Here is a 23,204-nt window from a genome sequence, read left to right as displayed (position 1 = left end):
CTATGTCTAAAATCTTCATTCTGTCAATTATTTCCTTATGTAAATATAAGGAACGGGGGTGGGGGTGGGGGTGGGGGGGAAATCCCTCCTTGTCTAGCTTGAGGGACTAGCATCAGCCTGGAAAAGGCCCTGAAGTTCCTTTCTTTCCCCTCCTGTACTAAGGCAAATAAAGTGTTGAGTTTCTTGATCTCTCTCTTCTTCTTTTTCTTCCTTCCCCATTCCCAAGTTCTACGTTCCTTCATCCAAGCCGTTCTAAAGTTGTGGAAAGATCTATGTGATAAATTCTTAGGCAGGCCTGTCTTTGCCCTACCTGATTTGCAGAGATCTGTGGCGTCCTTGGTGCTCTCTGAGCTTGATTGTTTTCTTCCAGATGTTTCATTGCTAAACTACGTAACACCATCAGTGTTAGAAGGCAGTGGGGTGTGGAGAGAGGAACAGGAGGAAGACTAGACCAGGGCTTTTCAACCAGTGGTACAGGTACCGCCTGTGGTACATTGGCACCTGGCAGGTGGTACGCGACCATCCTAGAGAAGTAGTAGCAGGGGAGGGAAATGAGCTGAACCAGTGGCAGCACCGCACAAGCCTGAGTGAGAGATGGCTGGAGCTGCAGGGCTGTCAGGGCTCAGCGGAAGCGCCAGGATCAGTGCCAGGCTCCAGCTGGAGCTCAGCGCTGATCCTGGTGCTTCTGAGCCCAAAAGAAGCACCGATCAGCTGGAATGTTGCAGTATCTCCAGGGTCTTGTGATTTACATTCAGATGCTTGGCAACTGATTCATATTTATGACGGGCACAGTGTCCCAGGGTCATGTGAAGTGAGCAAAACCTGCTACAACCACCCAGGAGATGGGGGGGAATAAAAACCAAACACACACACACACACCCCACCCCTGCTGCCAATCTCAACCGAAATGCTCACAAGAATGAAAACTTTGGACAGGAAGAAGAGCGCCGCCGGGCGGGCAGGCAGGTGTCTTGCTTGGCTGTGGCTTGGGGGGCACTTTTTTCAGTGCCATTGTAACTTCAACTGTTGTGAGTCGAAGACTACCTGTACTTCATCATTTTTTCCCTTTTTTTTTGGTCATCAAGTTTTTGACCCCTTGCTAGGCGACTGGTGGTACTCAGATGTTGCCATATCCTAAAAGTGGTACAATGGGTGAAAAGGTTGAAAAGCCCTGGACTATGGAGTCCTTGGTGCTCTCTGAGCTTGGTGGTTTTCTTGCGGATGTTTCATTACCAAACTAAGCAGCAGCAGCATCAGAACAAGGAAAGCACCAAGATCAGAGAGCACCAAGGGCCCTATATAGGTCAACTCTGAGCTGAAAATATTCTCTTCTTCAGCTCTGGTGGCGCAGTGGTTAGAATGCAATATTGCAGGCGAACTCTGCCCAAAACCCAGAGTTCGATCCTGACAGGCTTCAGGTTGACACAGCCTTCCACCCTTCTGAGGACAGTAAAATGAGGACCCAGATTGTTGGGGGCTGACATGGTAAATTACCCAGAGAGTGCCGTAAAGCACTACAGGGTGGTATATACAGTATGTCTAAGTGCTATTGATATTTGCCCGGGTTTTTCTAAACGGCTAGAGCACCAAAAGCCAAAGGTGTTAGACGGAGCTTTTGAAACAAGTTCTTTGCTTTCTAGAAAAAAAGAAGCCTCCAAAGGGCAAGCTTCTCCACGACTGGAAAGGACGGAGAAATGCCATTCACCTCACGAATGAGTACACGGTGGAAACGCTTGTGGTGGCTGATGCTGACATGGTCCAATATCACGGGGTTGATGCGGCTCAACGATTCATCCTTACTGTGATGAACATGGTAGGTGAATACCATGCAGATTTTGTGCCTCTACTCTGCCCTTCGGGGGGGGGGGAAACCCAATACATTTCATGATCATGAATATATTTGGGGGGAAAAAATCACCTAAATTTGCTTTTATGAAAGCCAGAAAGCTTTCATTCTTATGAAATTATAGGAAATCTCCATGCTGATAAAAAAAACAATCATCTAAATTTGCTTTTGTGAAAGCCAGAAAGCTTTCATTCTTATGAAATTATGGGAAATCTCTATGCTGATAAAACTTCGAACCTAGAACGAAACGTGGAATAATAGAGTTGGAAGGGACCTTGGAGGTCTTCTTCTAGTCCAACCCCTTGTTCAAGGAGGGAGACCCTATACCATTCCGGACAAATGGCTGTGCAGTCTCTTCTTGAAAACTCTGCAGTGAAGAAGCATCCATTCCACTGATTATCTGTTCTCACTGTCAGGAAATTTCTCCTTAGTTCTAGGTTGCTTCTCTCTTTCATGATCTCCCACCTTTTCTTTCTTGTCCTATCTTCAGGTACTTTGGATAAAGAAAATAGCTAGAGCACACAAGAGCTTGCTCAGTTATTCAAAACTAGTCTAGGGCTTACACATATATTTGAGGGTAGGCATCAGTGTGGAAGAGTGGAAAGCCATGAGGAGTTCTGGTGCTCTCTGAGCTGGGTTATTTTCTTGTAGGCGTTTCAGTACCCAAACTAAGTAATATCATCAGTGCTAATGTTACCTAGTTTGGGTAATGAAACATCTACAAGAAAACAACCCAGCTCAGAGAGTACCAGGACCCCCTCACTTCAACCCAGAGCTACAAATATTCTCCTTCAGGGGAAACTCTATAAGCATGACTTAGCACATGCAAGCCAGTGGTTGCAATATGCTAATATACTTTAGTTTACAATAGTGGCGAATATCTGTAGCTCAGGTGTAGGATGAGGGTGAAGTTTCGTTCTCCGAGCTTCTAGTTGGTTCCTGAACATTTCATTACCAGGCTAGGTAACATCTTCAGTGGAGTTGAGAGGATGTCAGTCAGGGTTCTTCAGTTTATAAGGGCTTCAGGTGTGGGTGTGTCAAGTGAGGGTCTTGTGGTGGGTCTTGTGGTGGTTCAGGGTGATGGGTCTTGGGTGACCCATCACAAGAGCCATTACAGACCCTCACTTGACACAACCACACCTGTTAGCCCTTAGAAACAGAAGTGTCAATGCTGCAAACATTGGATGTTTTTGCTCTGACAATATAAGAGGCAGCCTTTTCCTTTAAACTGTTTTGCTTTGAATCAGTGAAGCTGGGGTGGGGGAGGAGAATGCTAACCCAGTTGTTTTAATAAGATAAGGAATGGCAGAGCTACAGAAAGGAAGTGAAACTTTGCACGTTAAACTAATTGGAGAATGTGATTTATGACGTGCAATTAAGGGAGGGAATTGTGTATGATACGATGTGTTCAGGGGAGGAGAATTCAGATTCTGGCATCCATCCATGAGTGCCAGTGCTTCATTCTCATTGTTATAGACTTTTTAGAAAAACAATGCCTGATTTGATCTGTCTCATTAATCGGAACCATGACAAGAAGAACACTGACCTCCCTTAAACTCTGCTGAAGATGTTTCCTAGCCTGGTAATGAAACATTCGGAAACCTATCCGCAAGCTTGGAGAATAAAGCTTCACCCTCATGCTTTAGCTAGATGTGTGGAAATCTTGCCATTGAGTTTTTGTTGACCCAGAATTAAGGGACAGTATCAATTGTGAATACGTGCAGATGGCCCCGCTATCTTTGTCCCCTTGCAGAACCATGAATGCAAGGTCATAAAAGGACAGCAAAGGAAACACCCAATATCCTAACCCACCTGGGAATCTATGGTGTCTTAGGGAAACACCTAAACCACCCAAAAGGGGACATCTGGTATCTTGGGGGAACACCCAAAAGGGAACGTTTTTAGCTACTTCTGCTGTCTTCCTTCTTATCCACAGTGTGCCAGCCTTAAAGGGTGAAGTCTTTATCTTATGTGTGTCAGCTTTGCTGGGTGAATTGTTTATGTAATTAAAGAAGGTATAAAAATAAGGCTTTTTCTGATATTTGGGTTCCCCCCCCCTCTTTTTAGAGAAGCCCGTGTTTGTTCAGCTGAGTAAAAACGTGAAGCTTGAAGGCAGCTTCTGGCTTCCTCTATTTTTTTTTTATCAAGCAAAACCTCAGAACTTGCACAGACCTTTGGGAGGTGTGCAGATGGAAACCTTATCAAAAGGGCTTCAAACCATCTCCCTTTTTTAGGGACCAGTTAGGAAGGGGCAGTTCATTTCCAAACCAGTGGTAGCACCATGTTCATTTCCCCCATCCGGACAAATGACTTCTGTTTGCTTCCACTAAAAAAAAAAAACAACCACTCACATAAAGCACTGTGTAGAACAAATGTGATCGGTTTTCTCCTGAACCTTCATCAATCATTGAGTGGGAAAAACAGCTCTCTGAACGAGATGGATTACGACTCAGTAGAATAGTGGCAGGACTCAAGCATTGCTACCTAACACTGGCCTTTGTTGCCAGTGAAAAATGGCTAAACTGAATCGTTGTTTTGAATTAATTGGTAGTCAGTGAAGGCAAAGATACGTTTCCAGCTGGATATGTTGAGCTCCTATGTAGCAACCTGCAGATTTTGGCCTCTTACTGTTCAGCGTCTGGTTGGGAGTGGGCTAGGGGGATGAACCACTGCTTCTAAAAGAAACCAGAATGTTAATTTTGGCATGCATGTCAGGATTTAAGCAAACAGAACCTTGCTGCCAGGCAAAGGGGGTTATTTATTAATTGAGGTCCTTGCTGTAAGGCATTGCATTTACTGTCAAAATCACAAAGTAAGACTTAAAATGGCTTATTAGCACACACATTATGCTTGCAGGTGTTTAAAGGCTGGACCTTCTTAAAGCAATTTCATTCCTGTTCCTTCCGAGAAAAATAAAACATTGCAGAATTGTCATTAAAATCACTTGCAACTCCTGAATATGATTTTTTTTAAAAAGTCACAGTCATAAATGAAGTCAATCCCCTACTAAAGAGGCTTCGTATCTACTTTTAATGTATTTTTAAAGCTTTGAAATAATGAAATATGAAATAATTCATATTCTTCACATTTATGCTCTCTACATAAGATGTAGAAATAAATGCTGGTAATAAATATTAGTTAGCACTTCGGAGGCATAGGATCTGTGTGCTTAGAAGGAAAACGTGATGCATGCTGTCCAAGGTGTCTTAATTCAGAAATTAAAATGAAGAATCACACAAAGTCAAATTCCCTGTTTGTAGAAAGCTTGTAATTAAGAAAACAACCTTGTTTTCCTAATCTTCTATTATTTTATTTATTTATTTATTTATTTATTTTAATTCCATTTATATCCCGCCCTTCTCCGAAGACTCAGGGCGGCTTACAAGCTTAGCAGTAGCCTTCATTCTATGTATATGCCTGCTTATTAGGGCTTTCATACACACCCCAAGCGGCATTATTACAAAGTCAGCTTAATTGCCCCCAACAATCTGGGTCCAACTATGAAGTTGGTTCAGATATTGGCCTAAATTATTGTTTAATGTTTAGTTAGTATGGGTGTAATTGGTTTGATGTTTAATAGATGTAATTGGTTTTAAGTTTAATACAGGGGCTCCCAACCTTTTCTATACCCCACACCCCTAGAATGCTTCTGATATATTCTTGCACCTCTTACAAAAGTTCAAAATAACGAATTATGCATATACACTTTTAATTTTGAAACTTCTAAACCCAAGTTTCTGCACCCCCTGGAATATTGTCTCGTACCCCCACCGGTTGGGAACCCCTGGTTTAATAACATAATAATAATGTAATAAAAAACCCTCGAATTGAGGACAAACGTCCTGACGGTGAGGACAATCAACCAGTGGAACAGCTTGCCTCCAGAAATCGTGGGCACTCTATCACTGGAGGTTTTTAAGAAGAGACTGAAATGGTATAGGTTCTCTTGCTTGAGTAGGGGGCTTGACTCATTCTGTTCTATTCTGTTCTGTTCTGTTCTATTCTATTCTATTCTATTCTATTCTATTCTATTCTATTCTATTCTATTCTATTCTATTCTATTCTATTGTAACTTCTATTCTATTCTATTCTATTGTTTTGTAACTTCTATTCTATTCTATTCTATTGTTTTGTAACTTCTATTCTATTCTATTCTATTCTATTCTATTCTAATTATTATTCTATTCTATTCTATTTCTATTCTATTCTTTTGTAACTTCTGTTCTATTCTATTCTATTCTATTCTATTCTATTCTATTCTATTCTATTCTAATTATTATTCTATTCTATTCTATTTCTATTCTATTCTTTTGTAACTTCTATTCTATTCTATTCTATTCTATTCTATTCTATTCTATTCTATTCTATTCTATTCTTTCGTAACTCCTATTCTGTTCTGTTCTATTCTAACAGATGTAATTGGTTTTGCATTTAATAGATGTAATTAGTTTTACGTTTAATAGATGTAATTGGTTTTATGTTTAATAGATATAATTGGTTTTATGTTTAATAGATGTAATTGGTTTTACATTTAATAGATATAACTGGTTTTATGTTTAATAGATGTAATTGGTTTTATGTTTAATATCTGGTATACTGATATAACATGATTAAGCAAATCACAAATTACCATGATATGTAAATCCATGCTACGCTCTTTTCTTGTTTTTTAATATATGCTCAGCAAATTCTACCTGATACTAACCTGGAAGTAAACCTCACTGAGCTCACTGGGAATTTTATTTTGAGTAGTCATGCATAGGATGGACCTGTGAATGACGTACTGCAGAAATTCCGAATCTTTTCTGGATTGATGAAACATGTTGGGAATTTTGGAAAGACGAGAATTCCAAGACCAAACCTTACTTAGTTATATGATTTCTGTTTGTGGTATTTTTTTTATTAGCAAAAACAATACCAAGCAGAGTTCTATTTACTGGAAAGTTTAACCGTATTTTGAACAGAATTAAAAATAATAACTAAAACATCTTAAAACCCCTTAAAACATTTTTTTTAAAAAAAATTAACTAACACTTTTAAGCAATGACCTGACCAGAATGACACAGTAGCACCTGTTTAACTAAAAATCTGAATAAGTGCATGAAGGTAAAAAAACAGTTAACATCATTAAGCAGGGAGGCAATTTTACCCCTGACATGCTTGTGTTTAAAAAGTCCTTTCTTGCGTTGTCATGCAGAAACTTTCCAGAAGATGCAACCCCCTCAATGGGGTATAATACATATATTTATTATATATTTATTTATTTATTTTATTTAATTTAATTTCTATACCGCCCTTCTCCCGAAGGACGGTATATATGCCTCTGTGATGGCCTTTCCTGAATCTTAGAGAATAGGAAGAGAGAAAAATGGCCCTTGGACTGTACTGGGTAGGCTTCAGAAGATGAATTTTGTCCTCTCACCTGAAGTCAGGACAAAAAAAAATGTTGTTGTTCTTAGGTCCGACCCATCGCGACCCTATGGACAATGTTCCTCCAGGCCTTCCTGTCCTCTACCATTTTCTGGAGTCCGTTTAAGCTCACGCCTCCTGCTTCAGCCACCTCAGTCGTCCCCTTCTTCTATTGCCCTCAATCTTTCCCAGCATGAGGCTCTTCTCCAGTGAGTCCTTCCTTCTCATTAGGTGGCCAAAGTATTTGAGTTTTAGCTTCAGGATCTGGCCTTCTAAAGAGCAGTCAGGGTTGATCTCCTCTCGGACTGACCGGTTTGATCGCCTTGCAGTCCAAGGGACTCGCAGGAGTCTCCTCCAGCACCATAGTTCAAAGGCTTCAATTCTTTGGCGCTCAGCCTTTCTTATCGTCCAGCTTTCACTGCCATACATTGCAACTGGGAAGACCATCGCCTTGACTATACCAAAAAAAAAAAAAAAAAACAGATGAAAATTAACCAAGGAGAGAACCAACCTAGAACTAAGGATAAATTTCCCAACAGTTGGAACAATTGATCAGTGGAATGACTTGCCTCCAGAAGTTGTGGGTGCTCCCATCACTGGAGGTTTATAAGAAGAGATTGGACAACCATTTGTCTGAAATGGTATAGGGTTCCCTGCCTGAGTAGTGGGTTGGAAAAGAACAAAGGTCCCCAGCCTTTTGGGCACCAGGGACCGCTTCCGTGGAGAGAGGTTTTTCCGCGGACCGGAGGGGGCGTGGTTTTGTGTGCTGCCTGCATCCCACGGATGGGGCTTTGCTTGTTTGTGCGGCCCGGTTGCTGGCATGCCGCAGCCTGGTACCGGTCCACAGATCAGAGGTTGGGAATCCCTGGACTAGACGACCTCCAAGGTCCCAACCTTGTTAATTGCCAGCTGATTAATTATGCAATGTTTTTAATTACTTGGTGGTCACCTTTCTAGTTTCATTCATTTAGCTTCCCTTTGTTGTCTGTACAGTATTAAACTCAGAACTGCTTAAGACAAGATTCTATCATTTTTGCATATGTTAATCTTTAAAACGTGCTATGCATTGATGCCCTTGGATACATACAAATAAACAGTACAGCCACATATTATTTCAGTCATATCCGTTTTAGAATCCTTTCCCCCTGATGATCAGATTTAACATGTTTGCATGGATATGCTCGAGTTTCATGGAAGAGGGTCCAACGTTCTCCCTGTCTCTCTCCAAATATTTAATAATACCCGAAGGAATAATTTCAAAAATGAAGATCAGTATGTTTGAAAGGAAATCACATTTACCATACTTCCCCTACTTCTTTTTTTCCTGTTTTAAAGCATGTGTTAGTTGAGAGGCAGGCTTAAAATTGAGCGCTTCAGAAATCAGAAGGACACTACCCCCCCAAAAAAAACCCCCAAAAAAACAACCACTAGCTTTGTTCCAAAAGACAAACTTTCTCTTTTTTTCCTCTCTCTTTTTTTATAAGGTTCAAGGGATCACTAATTTCATGTTACTGCATGCTCCTTCAAGAGACCCTTACATTAATTATATGGTTTAACAGCAGCTGCAGAAGTACTGAGGATATACATTTACAATTGCTTGTCAGTTTGTGGTTTTTTTGAGAAATAGATGCACGTTCATCTGAAAGCCAGAAAGAAAGTATATCTGATGCATCTATTTTGAAAGCAATTGTCATAATTTAAGGCCTTTTTTTTTAACATTACGGTTGGGTGAGCTTGGCTGCGGAGCTTCACATCCTGCAAAGAGGTTAGAGGACTGCTCTTTAATTGTAGACTCCTTCTCCCATTAAACATTTTTCGGTAGTTGATCTGAGTGTGGGAGTACAGCTAATTCATAGTTGGGATATAAACTTGCAGAGCCTAGTGATGGTTATTTTGGCAGAGTTGCTATATCCTTTTCTTGATTGCTCAGCAAAGCACAAATCGTGCATTTAAACAGTTCTATTGTGTGCTCTTGGCTCAATAATTTGGTTCTTTCCAATGTCCAAGATAACCGGACATCATTATTGCCTCTGCAAAAATTCCTCCATTCGCTAAAAAAGGATATGCAGAGAATAAAGCTGATCTGACATTTTTGTAAATATATTTTTGTTATAATGAATGCTTTGACATGATGGTCCTTTTATTGCTTTTATTCAGGTGTATAACATGTTTCAACACCAGAGTCTTGGGGTGAAAGTCTACATTCGAGTAACTAAGCTTGTCTTGCTTCGAAGACGTCCTGTAAGTTCCTCTCGAGCTTTGATTGAAACTGTGGCAGTGGGGTGGCATTCTAAACATTGTTCAAAAAGGAATTGGGCTGAGATATTCTGAAAACCATAAAAAGATCATTAATGTAGATGATTAGGAGCCCTGGTGGCACAGTGGTTAGAAGGCAGTATTGCAGGCAAACTCTGGCCACAATCTGGAGTTCGATCCTGACTAAGGTTGATTCAGCCTTCCATCCTTCCAAGGTCAGTAAAATAAGGACCCAGATTTTTGTGGGCAATATGCTGACTCTTAGAGATGGCTGTACAGCACTACGTAGCGGTATATAAGTCTAAATGCTAATGATATGGTTATTATAAGCAGAGTGCACAACCTAGTTGACACCTATGCTGCATGTACAATGGTGTCATCCTAGTGGAGATTTCAAAGTAGGGAAGAGGAGAGATGAGCAGGTCCTTAAGTATAGTTATCTTCAGAGGCAGAGGTACATCCAGCACACTTCTTCAACAGACATTTAGGGTGAAGGGGTAACACAACACACATTTGACCATACTTCTGCATTGCATCTGCCAAGCCAGCTGCTCTCAATGTAAGGTGAAGGAATAATAGTAAGTATCTTGACTGCTTCAGGCTACAGAATATCTTGGACCAGTTCATTGGGAGAGAAAATCCTAGAAGAGATCTGTTTTCAGTTTAGTCCAGTTTTCAGTTTGCCTTTATAGCAATAGCACGTAGACTTATATACCGCTTCATAGTGCTTGACAGCCCTCTCTAAGCGGTTTACAGAGTCAGCATCTTGCCCCCAACAATCTGGGTCCTCATTTTACCAATCTCAGAAGGATGGAAGGCTAAGTCAACCTTGAGCCGGTCTGGATTGAACTCCTGGCAGCATCCAGTGAATTAACCTGTAATACTGAATTCTAACCACTGCACCCCATGCTCTTAGATAGTGACTTACAAGTGTGACAATAGCACTTAGACTTATATACTGCTTCAAAGTGCTTTGCAGCCCTCTTTAAGTGGTTTACAGAGCCACCCTATTGTCCCCAACAATCTGGGTCCTTATGTTACCGACCTCGGAAGGATGGAAGGCTGAGTCAGCCTTGAGCTAGTCAGGATCGAACTCTTGGCAATGGGCAGAGTCAGCCTGCAATACTGCATTCTGACCACTGCGCCACCGTGGCTCTTGATGAGCTGTTCCAAGATTGGAAGTTTCATAGCCAATTTGTCTTACTGTTTTTTCTGAATTGACTGAAACGTTGCCAAGGTTTATCTTGAGAAATACTTTCCTCTGATAGTGTCAGTAAAGGACAGATTCTAAAAAAAAAATAGTCTTTTTTTTTTTAAAAAAAAGATGAGTTAGAGTTTTGAGGAATCTTTCATCATAAAATGTAGCAATTGGGAACAAACCAAAGTAGACAATCTGGTGGAGTATAGGTAGAGCCTTATCCAACCTAAGAGGCCACTAATCTTCCTTGAGACTGTATAAGTTTATTGGCTTTCAAATGCCAATATTTGAGAAAAAAATATTATATGGCTTGGGTTAATACAATGCAGTCTAGTGAGCAATAGTGTCCCCTTAGTTCCCTGCACAAATGAAGAAAGATAAGATGAATTCCATTTAAAGCAAAAAGTTGCTTTGCAAAGTGAGATTGGAGGAAGGAAGGAAGGAAGGAAGGAAGGAAGGAAGGAAGGAAGGAAGGAAGGAAGGAGGCAACTGCACTTATTTTCCACTGCAGAGTATTTCTTTAGGTTAAAAAAAAAGTAGCTGAGCCACTTTTTTAGATTCATAGGCAAAAGTTTTATGACTTCATTTATAAAATGCATGTCCATAGTCTACCATTGGTTCAAGGTGAGCTTTGGTATCACTTAAGCACATCGGTGGCTTTCACTTTGTCTTTCTTCTATTCCTGTTTTTTTTCTTTGAAGGCCAGGTTGTCCATAGGTCATCATGGAGAGAGGTCTCTGGAGAGCTTTTGTCAATGGCAAAATGAAGAGTTTGGTGGCGCAAAGTACCTGGGGAATAACCAGGTTCCTGGAGCACGAGATGACACTCTTCCAGTGGATGCTGCTGTCTTTGTTACAAGGTATGGAGTGAATTTGGATTGAGTGATCAGTAGGCTTTCTACAGCGCTCCTGTCTGTTTGCTAGGAGAGTTAGGTCTAGATCTGAAGGCAGCCATTGAACAAGTTGCTGAGGCTCTCCAAAGTTGATTGGAATGTTTCACGAATGAAGGCAAAATATAAATGTCCCAGGATGATGTTGCAGGATCCAATCTGAATTGGTCACCAGGACCAAAGGTTTACTCTTCTAAGGTAGATGACCTACAAGGTCCCTTCCAACTCTCTATTCTATTCTATTCTATTCTATTCTATTCTATTCTATTCTGTTCTGTTCTGTTCTGTTCTGTTCTGTTCTGTTCTGTTCTGTTCTATTCTATTCTATTCTATTCTATTCTATTCTATTCTATTCTATTCTGTTCTGTTCTACAATCTATTCTATTCTATTCTATTCTATTCTATTCTATTCTATTCTATTCTATTCTATTCTATTCTATTCTATTCTACAATCTGTCCTATTCTATTCTATTCTATTCTATTCTATTCTATTCTATTCTATTCTATTCTATTCTATTCTATTCTATTCTATTCTATTCTATTCTATTCTATTCTATTCTATTCTACAATCTGTCCTATTCTATTCTGTTCTGTTCTGTTCTGTTCTGAATTCTGTTCTAGCTTTTGGGCTCATGCTGGAGCCCATCCTTGGGGAACTTCTTTCTCTCTCCAGAATATTCAAGATCCCTGAGGATGGGTTCCAGCACGAGCCCAAAAGCTCGGAAGAATACAGGTTTGGTCCTGGTGACCGACTCAGATTGGATCCTGGAATGTTTCAGTTAAAATAGATTAAAGTGCAACATGCTAAGTGAGATTCATAAAGAAAAAACCCAAGTTAAAAAGAATCACCCAATCAGCAGCACAAATTATATGCCTTGCAGATGAAAAAGGCTCCCTTCACCTTAAAGAAAATCACGTGTCCGCTTAGTCTGTGGAATTGGTTGAAGTTCTGCGATGAGGGTAATATCAATAGTAGGACCCAGATTCTGTTAAACTCAAAGTTTAACTCTGAATGTCAAGGTGTATAAGAACATAGAGTTCTTTTTTTTATTGAAAAGTTTTACAATACATTTTTTTTAACAAAACAAAACCCCTCCCAACCCCTTCCCCTCTCCCCAACACCTCCCTCCCTTCCCCCTCCTCCCTCCCCAACTTCCCAGAGCTAAATACAGGGTATAAAAATACAAACAATCATAATCTACCTTATGCAAACAACAATAAGCTATTAAATCTATCGCACTTTAACTCTTATAAAATAACTGCAAGCAATATAAATATCACATCAATACTTATTCAAATGCTAAATGAAACTTTTTAGTTCCCATATTTATTCTGAATATAATCAATCCATTTTTTCACTCCACAATATATCTCTGTTGCGAATGGTCTTTCAAGTACGCTGAAATCTTTGCCATAGAGTTCTTATACACACAGAGTTGATTTGTCAAACCCATTGGGGAAGCATTTTAAAATAGGAGCCCTTAGAGCACTTATCACAAAACAGAGTAGAGCAATTTGATAAATATTCAACTTATTAAAGAGCTAACGTATTGTACAGGTAGTCCCTCGACTTACAGCAATTCAGTTAGTGACCCTCTGCAGTTACAACAACACTGAAAAAAGTGACTTTTGACCTTTTTTCACACCACCATTGCAGCATCCCTTTGGTCAGATGATCAAAATGCAGAGGCTTGGCAACTGGCATGCACTTACGATGGTTGCAGTGATCCTCTTTCCCAACCTTCTGACAAGCAAACACAATGGGGAAGCCAGATTCACTTAACAACCGTGTCGCTAACTTAGCAACTGTGGTGATTCACTTACCAACAGTGGCAAAAAAAAGAGGTTGTAACATGGGGCAAAATTTACTTAACAAATGTCTGGCTAAACAACAGAAATTTTGGGGTCCATTGTGATCGTTAGTTGAGGACTACTGTGTTCGAAATATTGGAGCAAAATGGGATTGGATTTTCTGAATTCCACCCCCCAGACACACCCAGCCTCCCCACCCAGGACTGAAACATCTAATGAAATTCCACATGTGTTAGAGCTGGTCAAGCAGGGAAAAGTGACAGAATGCTGTTCAAATAGGGTGGATTTACAGAGGGAGATGCCAGTCATAACAGTCCTGGAAGGAACTGTGCCGGATAAATGAAAAGATTAGTTTGTATTGTGATAGAATTAGGCAGCGTACAGAGACCAAGCTTCAATAAAACCACATCCACTGTGCAAAATAAGCTGGCCCTGGATTCTCACAACCCTTCCCTTCCTGTATATCCTCATTTTTCCCCTATCCCTTTTCAACTTCCCTCTGTTAAAGGAGGGACGATCGGGAACAATTGTCAGTTGAACAAACTCCTGCCTCGGCTGCTTTGGTTCCTGGGGCACAGAAAATCGCGGCATTTGTGCTTTTTCAGTATGTGTGGTGTCTCTCTCTCTCTCTCTGTCTCTCTCTCTCTCTCTCTCTCTCTGTGTGTGTGTGTGTGTGTGTGTGTGTGTGTTGTTTTCTGGATGATCCCCAAATTGTACAGATGTGGACCAGTGGCAAAGGATGCAGAAACAGGGCTGTGTCCAGCATGGAATGGCTAAGCCAAGGGGGGAAAAAAACACAAGAGCTGGATCTTCAACATTCGATTTTTTTTTCTCTCCGCCTGTAACTAGAACCAGACATTTTACGATTGACCTCTAAAAACACCTCTTTTTTTCTGCACGGAGCATTCTTTTCAGCAAAAAGGAAGCCAAGTTCTGTTCACCTTGGAAAACTTTCTTTTTGCCTGTTGGTTGCAACTCATAAAGGCTTCCTTAAGTCTAGAATAGCAAATATCGCTTGGGTCATACAATCAACGAGACAAAAACCTCACAGCTACATGGTGGCTTAGCAAAATAGAACATAGAACAACAGAGTGGAAAGGGACCTTGGAGGTCTTCTAGTCCAACCCCCTGCTCGAGCAGAAGAGCTTATACCATTTCAGACAAATGGCTGTCCAGTCTCTTCTAAAAAGCCTTCAGTGATGGAGCATCCACCACTTCTGAGAGTTGATTGTGATGCTCCCTCATAACCATAGTGAAACCTTTATATAGTACTTTTGGTTAATAGCAATAGCACTTAAGACTTATATATTGCATCACAGTGCTTTACAGCCCTCTCTAAGACAGTTTATAAGGTCAGCCTATTGCCCCCAACAATCTGGGTCCTCATTTTACTGACCTCAGAAGGATGGAAGGCTGAGTCAACCTTGAGCCCCCGTCAGGATCGAACTCCAGGCTGTGGGCAAAGTTTGCCTGCAATTCTGCATTCTAACCACTGTGCCACAGGGCTCTTAATAGTATAATCATTTATATATTAGGTATCTATTACTAAGCAATAAGGGACGCGGGTGGCTCAGTGGGCTAGGACGCTGAGCTTGTCAATCAGAAGGTCAGCAGTTTTGCGGGTCAAATCCCCGAGTGCCGCGTAACAGAGTGAGCGCCTGTTACTCGTCCCAGCTTCTGCCAACCTAGCAGTTTGAAAGCACGTAAAAATGCAAGTAGAAAAATAGGGACCACTACGGTAGGAAGGTAACAGCGTTCCGTGCACCTTTGGCGTCTAGTCATGCCGGCCACATGACCACGGAGACGTCCTTGGACAAACGCTGGCTCTTTGGCTTTGAAACGGAGATAAACACCGGTCCCTAGAGTCGGAAACGACTAGCACGCATCTGCAGGGGAACCTTTACCTTTACCTTTATTAGTAAGCAAGGTACATAGAGCAAAGGAACAATTGACACCAAATACATTATAATTAGTTGTAAGATCATAATGTAAGATAAGGGCCTTCTGAAAGGTATCTATAAAAATTATACCCTTGTTTCTGGAACTATTATCGTATTATTATTATTATTATTATTATTATTATTATTATTATTATTATTATTATTAATTTTACTTGAGGTGAGACTAGAAAGGGGACAACCTCAGTTTCTGTACCTTAAGGAAAACATTGATTGGTTTTCAGTTGCCAGCATTAAACTTCCTTTCCGGCTGCTATTTTAATAACTCCCAGATGGGCCCTTGGCACTGAGAGATGATTTGGGCTTCCTCCAGTCATGAACAGCTCTTGCTTTTTGCACTATTTTACTGTAGGGAGCCTTGGCATTAGAAAAAGGGAATTTGAATCCGGGGAATTACCTGGAACTACCAGACTCTTGTCATCCATGGTCCTCCAGAATGCAAGGGACAGAGATGCTGTGTTTTCATTTGCTAAGCTAGAAATCCCCTTTTGAGAGAGAAGCTTTTTCAGCTGCACCCTCCCGTCCCTGTACTCAAAGTGCCCTATAAAAAACATCTGTTTGATTTACTGTTTATATAACAATATAACGTAGTCCTTCAATAAGCCTTGTTAAGCTGAGTCTGGCAACACCTGCAAGGATGATGGTGCCAGCTGAGTCCAGAGGAGAATGCCATTGATTGCCCATTGGCTATCTTTGCACTGCAAGCTTTGAAGTGCCATAAAACAGCTCGAGATTTCTCTGCTTCCATCGTAGAAAGCTAGAATGTTGTCCTACATCTGCCTGAAGTAAATCATTCTTGATGGCCAACTTGAAAGAATTAGAATTACAAAGTTGGAAGGCACCTTGTAGGTCATCCCGACCCCTGCCCAAACAGAAGACCCTACATCATTTCTGACAGATGACAGCCCAGTCTCTTCTTGAAAGCTTCCGGTGATGAAACTCCCACAACTTATGGAGGCAACTTCTATTCCATTGGTTGACTGTTCTCACTGTCAAGAGAAACTGTCAAGAGAAACCTTGAGATGACTGAAATTTGGGAACAATGGGGTGAGGGGGAAAAAGAAAGAAAGAAAGAAAGAGAAAGAAAGAGAAAGAAAGAAAGAAAAGAAAGAAAGAAAAGAAAGAAAGAAAGAAAGAAAGAAAGAAAGAAAGAGAAAGAAGGAAGGAAGGAAGGAAGGAAGGAAGGAAGGAAGGAAGGAAGGAAGGAAGGAAGGAAGGGACTATGGTGATTCACTTAATGACCACAGCAAAAAGGATCATAAAATGCCATGTGTGAAAGACCAGATCCACCCTTGAAGGATCAGTTAAGCTGATTTATTGCTAAAAGCCTGCATGCAGGAATCTTTTCAACTACTGCCCACCACTTGGTTAGAGTTAGATGAGGGTCAACATCACTCGAGGGGAATTGGACCTATTTCCCTTTGTGGCTACCTAGGGATTCTAGGCTGGTTCCTCTTTTCACTCCCCCCTCCACCCCAGATCCTGCCATTCCCTTCTCCATAAATCAGGCACGACTCACTGTATGACTACCTTGCTTAGCGATGAAACATTCCTATCATAGTTGTAAGTCAAAGACTATCTGTAAAATGAAGCATGAAAAGAAAATGAATGAAGAGGAATATACCTGCCCCTAGTACAATCGCGTACATTAGAGGCTTCTAGGTGATAGACAACTCTGAAACGTGTGTCCATTTACGCAACCCACATCTCATCATTTAAGGAATGTTCCTATCATGATTTATTATTTTCAGGACAGATTTTTGTGTCCATAAGGATGAGCCCTGTGACACAGTAGGTAAGTAAATCTACAGATGGATTTCATGTACAATGCATTGTTTTACTGTACTTGCCAGTGAGGAAAACTAAATTACTTTTCCCCCTTCAGATAATTTATCTTTGACATGGTGTGGTTGTCTTACATGGGCGGAGAATTGCAATAAAGAAGAAAGATTTTTTTTTCTAATTCTTTTTTGGGAATGGAACCCTTGTATTCATGATCATGGTTGTCTTCCTTTTAAAGATAAGGATAAGATAACCTTTATTGTCATTTTTCACTGTGAGCACACTGGCCCACATTAAAAATGAAATTCTGTTGCCTGCTCTCAAAAGAAAGTATATATCTACCCATACACATACAGAACACACATATATACATACTATATACATTATACATACACATACACACAAATATGAGCTGTCACTGTGTGACTACAGCCTGTTGATGGCCTTGGGTTAGGCTGAAACAGGAAATAAGATTTGCCCCGTGTTTAGGGCCTAGCAAGGTGTTCTAAATACTTAACAAACACTTAACACATATCTCCCTTGTTTCTCAGATAACAAAAGTGAGAAAGAGCCTGTGGCCTAAGGGTTAGAACAATTGCCTAATGTGTAATCAGGTTCGAATCTCAGAAGGGTGTGGCTGACTGATGAGAACAAATAAGTTTGAAATAGCTATATCAGTCTCCCTTTAATTCTTTGTTATCAATCCAAAAAAATTTACACAAATATGAACTGTCACTGTGTGACTACAGCCTGTTGATGGCCTGAAACAGGAAATAAGATTTGCCCCGTGTTTGGGGCCTAGCAAGGTATTCTAAATACTTAACAAACACTTAACATATGTATATATATGTATATGTATATGTATATGTATATAGATAGATAATGGCATACATTAAAAATGAAATTTAGTTGCTTGCTCTCAAAGTGTACAATACATAACACACATTTAAACATACTATATACAACATATGTACAGACCTACACTCTTACATGTAAGTAACATATAAATATTAATCGCTGTCCAACCTGAATACATAACGGAAGGAGAAAGCTTGAGAGTTCACAAGGTCAATGCTGTATATGGAATGAAACTATGGCTGAATCTGGATGTTCTGCCTCGGATACCACGGAGCCCCCTCCTCCCAGAAGGTAACAAGGGTTAGGGTTAGGGTGTGAAGAGGGTGTGTGGTGTCCCAGTATGTAAAGAGTTTGTCTAACTAAACATGGAAACCATAAGAGTTACTAATTGCTCCACAGATGAAAAATGGATGTAGCCCATTTGAATGTTCACGTTCGTTGTTTTTTCTGTGCAGCTGGAGCTGCAAAGCGGGTCTGGCAGGGGGTGCGTGCAGCTCTGCTAGCAATCTCTCGTAGCTGTGTCTGATGTTTTGCACAAATCATACATCTCAGCATCTCTGCAGGTGCTGAAAACCAAAAGCAATTCGGTTCAAGCATGAGTCTCAGCAAATAGTCCTTGGCATGCTTTACAGTCCTAAGATGAAGGGGATGAAGGCATTCCAAGGCTATACGTCGTCCCCGACTTATGACTACCGCTGAGCCCAAAATTTCTGTTGCTAAGTGAGACATTTGTTAAGTGAGTTTTGCCCCATTTTACGACCTTTCTGGCCACCGTTTCTTAAGGGAATCACTGCAGTTGTTAAGCTAGTAATATGGTTGTAAAGGGAATCTGGCTTCTTCCCCATTAACTTTGCTTGTTAGAAGGTCGCAAAAGGGGATCACGTGATCCCGGGGCTGTGCAACCGTCATAAATATGAGTCTGTTGCCAAGGCTCTAAATTTCGATCCCATGACCATGGGGATGCTGCAACGGTCATAAATGTGAAAAACGGTCATAAGTCGCGTTTTTCAGTGCTGTTGTAACTTTAAACGGTCACTAAATGATCCGTTATAAGTCAAGGACTGCCTGGGCCCAGTAGATGAACTATTTTCCTTTTAGAACCAAGGTCTTTCATGTCTATTTGGTTGGCGTTTTTTTTAAAAAAAATTCTTTCTGACACCTTCTTGGGCTGCTGGGAGGAGATTGGTCTTTTCCCTGATAATGGAGAATTCTCAAAGGTGCTTTTTCAAAAGGCAACAAGCCTGGGTATTTTTTCCCCCTTTTCTCTTGAGGAAGAAGAAGGTGTTTCTCTTTTCCTCCAAGAAGCTTCCTCCACATTTATTTAAATGTTTTCAATAAATAAATATTGACGGAGTGCTTGCGAGCAATTTAGATGCTAGAATTTCAGGGGTGTCAAACTCAATTTCATTGAGGGCCGCATCAGCATTGTGGTTGCCCTCAAGGGGCTGGGTGGGTGTGGCCTGGGTGGGCGTGGCCTACTGGGTGGGTGTGGCTAGAGTGCATATGGCCTACTGGGTGGGCATGGCCAGCTCTACATCGTTCGCATCAAGGGTGCCTATGGGGGCCTGGGCAGGAGTGGGACAGATCTGAGGGTCTCTGGCAGAAGGAGGGTCTCTGGGCCAGGGCCAAGGCAGTGGGGGCCGTTCCCTCACTGTTTCCAGGATGGCTTCGCGGGCCGCATGAAACCACTTTGCGGGCTGGATCCGGCCCCCGGGCCTTGTGTTTGACATGTCTGTCCTAGATGACTGAACTGTCATAAAAGATAAGAGACACCACTGGCACTTCAACAGTCTTTTGTCCATACTGAGCTCATGAGATGGCGGTCAATAAATTTTTTATATCCAAAGACTGAAGAATTAGCACGCGATGGCCTTAGAAAGCTTTAAAAGTGTTTCATTTGTGGGTTCTTTGCAACAGCAGTGCAAAGTTTTAGGAGTCCTCTTCTGATATTTCACTGTTATAAAAGATACAATGATGGTGGTGTGACCCATTCATCCTTAAGACTAGTCCTCATTTTGCGTGACGGCATGCTGTGATTCTTGTACAGAATTTAAATGCTGGGAAATTCTCTCGTTGTCTTCTAATATATATGCTGATATTACCGGGGAAGGAAGAACGAGGGCTGCATAAGGAGAAGTCCGATGAAAAGAGACCTCCAACATAACGTGAGGGTGGAATGTTCTGATCCTAAAGCAATTCTGATCGTGTTGGAAGTCATTGTTTGTTGTTCCAGCCTTATCAGAGGAGTTTTGACATCAAAACTCACTCTTTTTAATTGCCCAAAGAGGATAAAATGGTACATTTTGAATTAGCAACTTTTTTTTTCTGGTAACGTCAGAACAATGTTGGAATACTTCTGGTAAGATGAGAAGTCCTTTTATGGTCTCAGAACATATGGAGTTGTAGCCATTCAGCTTTAGCTCCTGTGAAAAATAGCTTGTCATATATTATTATTATTATTTTATCTTGGATGGGGAAGGATAATCAAAGAAGACAGGACATGGTGAGGCTGCAAGGAAAAGTTGAGACGTACATTCTCTGTTTTCAGTATTTATTGGAGCTGCCCTAAACCCTCGCTCTGTGAGTGGAAACTAATGACTCACAACACCATTATTGTCTACAAAGCCAATGGAAACCATATTTCCATGGGATAAGCATTCAAACTGTCTACCTGAGTCCAGATGTAGCCACAGACGAGCCATGTGCTCAGCCAATCATGTGCTAAAACCATCTTGATGGAAGACACATGCAACCGCTTAGGAGCCAGCATCTCATTTCATAGTTCCTCGAACCCTTGAAAAAAAATGTGAAGGGTTTTTTTTATTGTTTTTTTTATGGGGAGGGAAGGAAGGGATATGTTATCTTTGTGCAATCTCAATGTGAAAACAAGAGTGGGAATGATAGAAAGGATTTTGTTTTTTCTTCCTCTTTGGGACTCTGTTGGGATTTTTTTTGGCAAGAACATCTCCTTGTCTTGGTTAAATTAGGTCTGCTAGAAGAAGCAATCCAAAACAGATCTAGAGACCAGTGCCAGGATTGGATTTATTACATAACCGGGCATCGGTTGAACTGTGCTTCTGTGATTGGCTCATGTAGATAGTTGGAAGAGCTGGATTTGAGAAGATTAGAATTTTGAATTTTAATTTGTATTGAAATTAATACAAAAAGGGTTTGCAATCCAGTTTGGAGGAGGAGGAGGAGGAGGAGGAGGAGGAGGAGGAGGAGGAGGAAGAAGAAGAAGAAGAAGAAGAAGAAGAAGAAGAAGAAGAAGAAGAAGAAGAAGAAGAAGAAGAAGAAGAAGAAGAAGAAAAAGAAGAAGAAGAAGAAGAAGAAAAAGAAAAAGAAAAAGAAAAAGAAAAAGAAAAAAAAAGAAAAAGAAAAAGAAAAAGAAGAAGAAGAAGAAGAAGAAGAAAAAGAAAAAGAAAAAGAAAAAGAAAAAGAAAAAGAAAAAGAAGAAAAAGAAAAAGAAAAAGAAAAAGAAAAAGAAAAAGAAAAAGAAAAAGAAAAAGAAAAAGAAAAAGAAAAAGAAAAAAAAGAAGAAGAAGAAAAAAAAGAAAAAGAAAAAGAAGAAGAAGAAGAAGAAGAAGAAGAAGAAGAAGAAGAAGAAGAAGACTCTTGGCGACTCTATGCGCCAGGTCTCTCCACATCTTCTGATCTTGCACTACTTCTTTGACATGTTCTATGCTCTGGCTGGGATCCACTTTGGTGGTGTCCAGCAATGGTGTTTTTAGGTGTCCTGGTTTCCTTTTACCACTAACTCTTCCAAACATAATTGCTTTCTCCAGTGAATTCTCCTGCCTGACATGAGTATACAGTAACTGTGTATGTAAATTGCATGTCTTTAATGCAAGAATCCTAAGCGTGTATCGTTATAGTTCATGTATTCCTCTGAGATGTGATCACGAATTTATTAGCTTCCAAAATTGTTTATAGTTTAGAAATACTATCAGTAGCTTTCATATTACAGCATGAGCATTCCTGGAATAAACTGGGATTTAGTTGAAGTAATGGCATACCAGCTAAAATGTGTCTTGTCTGAACAGTACTATCCTTACCACTAGCATGGAGTGCCATTTGTGGTACAAGGATGCTGGTAACCTAATCAATATCTTCTCAAACTTAATCAAAATATTGTGTGTAGGTTGACCAATGTCAGTATGTTTGATATCTAATGGTCCATCTGATAATAACTCTGGCATATGGTTAAAATATAAGAAGAATAAATGATCTGTTGTATGTCTTTGAAACTAAGAGAAGAATACTATTTGAATGATTATGTGCAGTTGGAGTTATTCTTAAGTAGAAGTTTAATTATAAATGAAGTGCCTAAAATATATACCAGCAAGTATGAATTGGTGTCATCTAGGCTGGTGTGGATGCTTATGAAAATAAAAATTCATAAGTTGTTGCTAATTGTATGTTACACTTGAGTGAATGATAATAATTGGAGAATAAATGGGAGGTGTGGGGAACTGTACAGTATTCTGAATGAATGTCACCCAAAGGAAACATACATGAATGGATGAGTGGGAATGTGACAAGAAACAAAAGAAATGATTGCACCACTTGACAATCCAAGAATGATTGAGAACAGTGATTGTGTAGTTAGCAGAAAGATGTCCATTTCGAAGACGTGGCTTTTTGTACGTATTCATGACAAAAGTATCCCCATGAGTGATTTAATTGTTTACAATACAAGTTTGGGGCAATTAGCTTGCTGACGAAAGATTCTGTCTGTGAGTAGAATGGTTCTTTGTAGTATCAAGAATGGATCTTGGTGGAAAGTGCTCATGAAAGAAAAGGAAAGAAGTGAAACAAAGTAGAGTAACTACAGGAAGAGATTAGTCCTGGATGAAGAAGTATTAGAAGAAAGATTAATCTCCCACATAGAAAGTATGGAAAGAGGATAGGGAAGCTGCTGGGACAGAATGAAAAAGAATTCCATCATCATGTGCCATATCGGTGTGCAGAATTATTGATGGATGGATGGATGGATGGATGGATGGATGGATGAATGGATGGATGATATATACATAGAAGATAGATGATAGATAGATAGATAGATAGATAGATAGATAGATAGATAGATGATAGATAGATAGGTAGATGATAGATAGATAGATAGATAGATAGATGATAGATAGATAGATAGATAGATAGATAGATAGATAGATAGATGATAGATAGATAGATAGA

General features: G+C 40.3%; 1 protein-coding gene across 1 annotated transcript in view; it reads left to right on the top strand.

Moving 5' to 3' along the window:
• The window catches only part of ADAMTS17 (ADAM metallopeptidase with thrombospondin type 1 motif 17), a gene marked incomplete at both ends in the record, with an annotated part of 127,757 nt that overhangs the window by 32,294 nt on the left and 72,259 nt on the right, over nt 1-23,204 (top strand). Inside the window, 4 exons of the mRNA XM_083371328.1 lie at nt 1,641-1,813; nt 9,413-9,496; nt 11,411-11,568; nt 17,120-17,163. Coding sequence (XP_083227454.1) covers nt 1,641-1,813; nt 9,413-9,496; nt 11,411-11,568; nt 17,120-17,163 — 459 coding nt within the window. The remainder of the gene's footprint in view (nt 1-1,640; nt 1,814-9,412; nt 9,497-11,410; nt 11,569-17,119; nt 17,164-23,204) is intronic.

The sequence above is a fragment of the Vipera ursinii genome, assembly GCF_947247035.1.
Source record: "Vipera ursinii genome assembly, chromosome: 11".
Taxonomy (NCBI): Eukaryota; Metazoa; Chordata; class Lepidosauria; order Squamata; family Viperidae; genus Vipera; species Vipera ursinii.
This window is presented reverse-complemented; position numbering and strand designations above follow the sequence as displayed.